Source organism: Oratosquilla oratoria, chromosome 13, assembly GCF_046742065.1.
Source record: "Oratosquilla oratoria isolate Oo_2021 chromosome 13, ASM4674206v1, whole genome shotgun sequence".
Taxonomy (NCBI): Eukaryota; Metazoa; Arthropoda; class Malacostraca; order Stomatopoda; family Squillidae; genus Oratosquilla; species Oratosquilla oratoria.
Genome location: NC_134789.1, coordinates 40,220,037 through 40,223,309, shown reverse-complemented (window position 1 = coordinate 40,223,309; position 3,273 = coordinate 40,220,037). Strand labels below are relative to the sequence as shown.

The 3,273-nt window shown below is 41.2% G+C and overlaps 1 protein-coding gene across 1 annotated transcript; it reads left to right on the top strand.

Annotated features, from left to right (window-relative positions):
- Positions 1 to 110: 110 nt before the first annotated feature.
- Positions 111 to 2,368, top strand: LOC143032393 (phosphatidylinositol 3-kinase catalytic subunit type 3-like). The gene is made up of 2 exons (XM_076197095.1): positions 111 to 1,918; positions 2,052 to 2,368. Exons 1-2 carry the CDS (start codon positions 212 to 214, stop codon positions 2,271 to 2,273), a joined length of 1,929 nt encoding a protein of 642 aa, XP_076053210.1. The 5' UTR covers positions 111 to 211; the 3' UTR covers positions 2,274 to 2,368.
- The last annotated feature ends 905 nt before the right edge of the window (positions 2,369 to 3,273 follow it).

Here is a 3,273-nt window from a genome sequence, read left to right as displayed (position 1 = left end):
TTTTAATTGTAATATTTTTATATCTTTATATATGACATACATTAAGAGTATGGTAAGAAAATTTATCTCCGTGTATCTTTGAAATGCACTGTTGATGTCGTATCAGCTGACTTGGGAAAACACTGACAGTCAATCGTTGAAATAGGTGGAAGACGCACATAGGACCCCAATGGGAATTCATGGGTAGTATGTGACTTCCCTTAATCCTGCAATGGAGCCTAATTATGATAAGTTTTGGTATGTTCATAGTTGTGATTTAGATGTGAATATTCAAGTCAAGATAGGAACTTTGGATGGAAAACGCGAGAAGCTGAATTACGAAGCTTTATTGAAAGACCCATTGTTAAAGTATTCTGGCTTGCACCAGAAAGACTGCTCCGATTTGTACGTAACCTGTCAAGTATATGCCGATGGCAGACCTCATACACTGCCGGTCAGAACATCGTACAAGCCTTTCGATAAACGTTGGAGTTGGAATGAGTGGCTAACTTTGCCGATACGCTTCTGTGATCTCCCAGGGAACGCCGTTTTAGCTCTCACTATTTATGATTGTTTCGGACCTCGCCGAACTGAGCCAATTGGTGGCACGACAGTATCCTTCTTCGGTAAACATGGAGTGTTTCGCCAAGGTATGCATGACCTTCGTGTGTGGACAAACCGAGCAGCTGACGGCGTGAACAACCCCTCAAGTACACCTGGTAAGGGACATGATGATGGAAAGGATCAAATGCAGCGTCTTGGTAAGCTTGCCAAGAAACATCGGAATGGTCACATGGTTAAGGTGGACTGGCTAGATCGTCTCACTTTTCGTGAAATTGAAATGATAAATGAAAGAGAGAAGAGAACCTCAAATTTTATGTATTTGATGGTTGAGTTTCCTCGTGTTGAGTATGAAGGAGTAATTTACTCCATAGTATACTGGGAAAGAGATGGACACATTATACACGAGTGCTGCACACATGGCCAAGTGGTTCGGTTGCCAGACACTGAAATTGCCCTCGAGAATCTTCAAGAAAGTAAACATCATCGTCTAGCCAGATCATTACGGTCTGGTGTAACCGATCGTGACCTTAAGCCCAATGCTGCAGTACGAGATGCCCTGCATACAATCATAGAATATCCACCCACCAAACAACTTACAAGTGATGAACAGGATCAAGTTTGGAAATACAGGTTCTATCTGAGCACACAGAAAAAGGCCTTAACAAAGTTCTTGAAGTGTGTCAACTGGAAGCTTCCTGGCGAAACTAAACAAGCTTTAGACTTGTTGAGTCGCTGGACACCACCAGATGTTGGTGATGCCTTAGAACTCTTAGGTCCAGGCTCCATACATCCTGCAGTGAGACGCTATGCAGTTACTAGGCTCAAACAAGCTCCTGATGAAGACTTGGTCTTGTATTTACTACAGCTAGTTCAAGCCTTAAGATATGAATCATGGGATGAAGATAACATGAGCCTTCTTGCAGTCTCCCATTATTCCTCAGAAAGTGATCTAAGTACTGACCCTAGTGATACCCACAACACTTCCCTAAGTGACCAACCAGATACCAATGCCAATATCCCAACACCACTGACAGGATCCATGACATCATCTGGTCAAGATCTGACCCGGTCAAACTCTTCATCACAGGACCAAAGTGAAGCACCAACCTTAAAGCGATCTCCCATGTCATCTGTAATTGGTAGTGGAATTGAAGAGGGTTTAGAAGAATCTACTTCACAGGACCAGAATGAAAATATAACTTCTCCTGAACTTCTTGGAGAACTTAAACTACCTTCAGATCCATCAGAAGAATGTGATTTGGCATCATTCTTAATCCAGAGGGCATGTGAAAATTCATCTCTTGCAAATTATTTCTACTGGTATTTATGGGTTGAATGTGAAGATCAGGATCCAAACTTCAAGCATGACACAAAAGTAAGTAAATGGTTTCACATTGCAGTTTTGCCCAATATCCAAGTAGATAATAACATGTTCATGATAAAGCTTTCTCACAGTGACCTTACCTACCTTTGTCTACCTTTGTCCGATTTCATCTTGACCGATTCAGCTAACGTGGACGTCTGCTGTACTCAGGCAGCTCCTCCACTCTGAGTTACAGGTCAGTGAATGGAGGGAGTTGTTATTGGAGCTGGTGTATCCCGGTGTAGGTGGTTGGTCCATAATTGTGGCCAGCCACTTATCCAGTTTGTTTTTGAAACTCTCTGGTGAAGTGCCTGTCTGGTTTCGCAATTTCTGTGGGACAGAGTTGAAGAGGTGTGCCCCAATATAGGTGAAGCTGTGGTGTACTATGTTCTTCACCCTTTGTGACGTCCCCTCAGTTCTCCTCACATAGCACAGGCGACCTCTTCTTGGGTGGTAGTTCACCTTCAGGCCCACATTTGGTACCAGATGCTCCAGAATCTTCCAGACGTATATTATTATGTATCTTTCGCGTCTTTGCTGGAGAGAGTAGAGTCCCAGTAGTTGCAGTCTTTCCCAGTAGTTGTACTGTGATGATTAATATTGAAACTATTTAATTAATTTGTTTGTTTAGTAGGGTTTAGAAGTAAATCCATGTACATGTTGAACAGTGTCACCATGTATACATGGTGACACAACACATCTTTGTCTTGACCTTTTCACCACTCTGAACTATTCAATCTGTTCTTTACATACCCAATCATATACCTCCATCCTCATGATAGCAAACATTGCCCTCCACACAATCGGCAACCGCAGTCAAAGCAAGACGTGCCAGAACAAACACACTGAACCTGCTGTTTAGCGATTCACAAACGAACGAATTTGAAAGCAGGCCTAGTTGTTTACAAAGATAAGGTAAAGGGAGAAATGTATTCGCTGTGACCAGAATGTAGACATCTTGTGTATCTCCATTTTATTTTATTTTTTTTATTTATTTATTTATTTATTTATTTATATAAAAAATGGAAAGAACCAGCAAAAAGATGCTTGGAAGAAAGCAGAATAGAGACTCCACTTGGTGTCCTTCGAAAGAAGACGTGTCTTTCTCAAACACCAAGGGAGTAACAAAAGTTTGAATGAGGTTTTTTTTGGTGGGGGAGGGGTTGAAGGTGAAGGAAATATTATGCATAGAGGGTTAGAAATGGATAGAGAGCCCAGGTATAGAAATATATCGAGAAGTAGAGATATTAATGACATTTTGGATGAATTAATAGAGCTCAAAAGTGAGTATAAAATAATGTACAAAGAAGTAGCTATGCTAAGGGAAGCCAATGAGAATAATTATAGGGGGATAGATGACTTAAAAA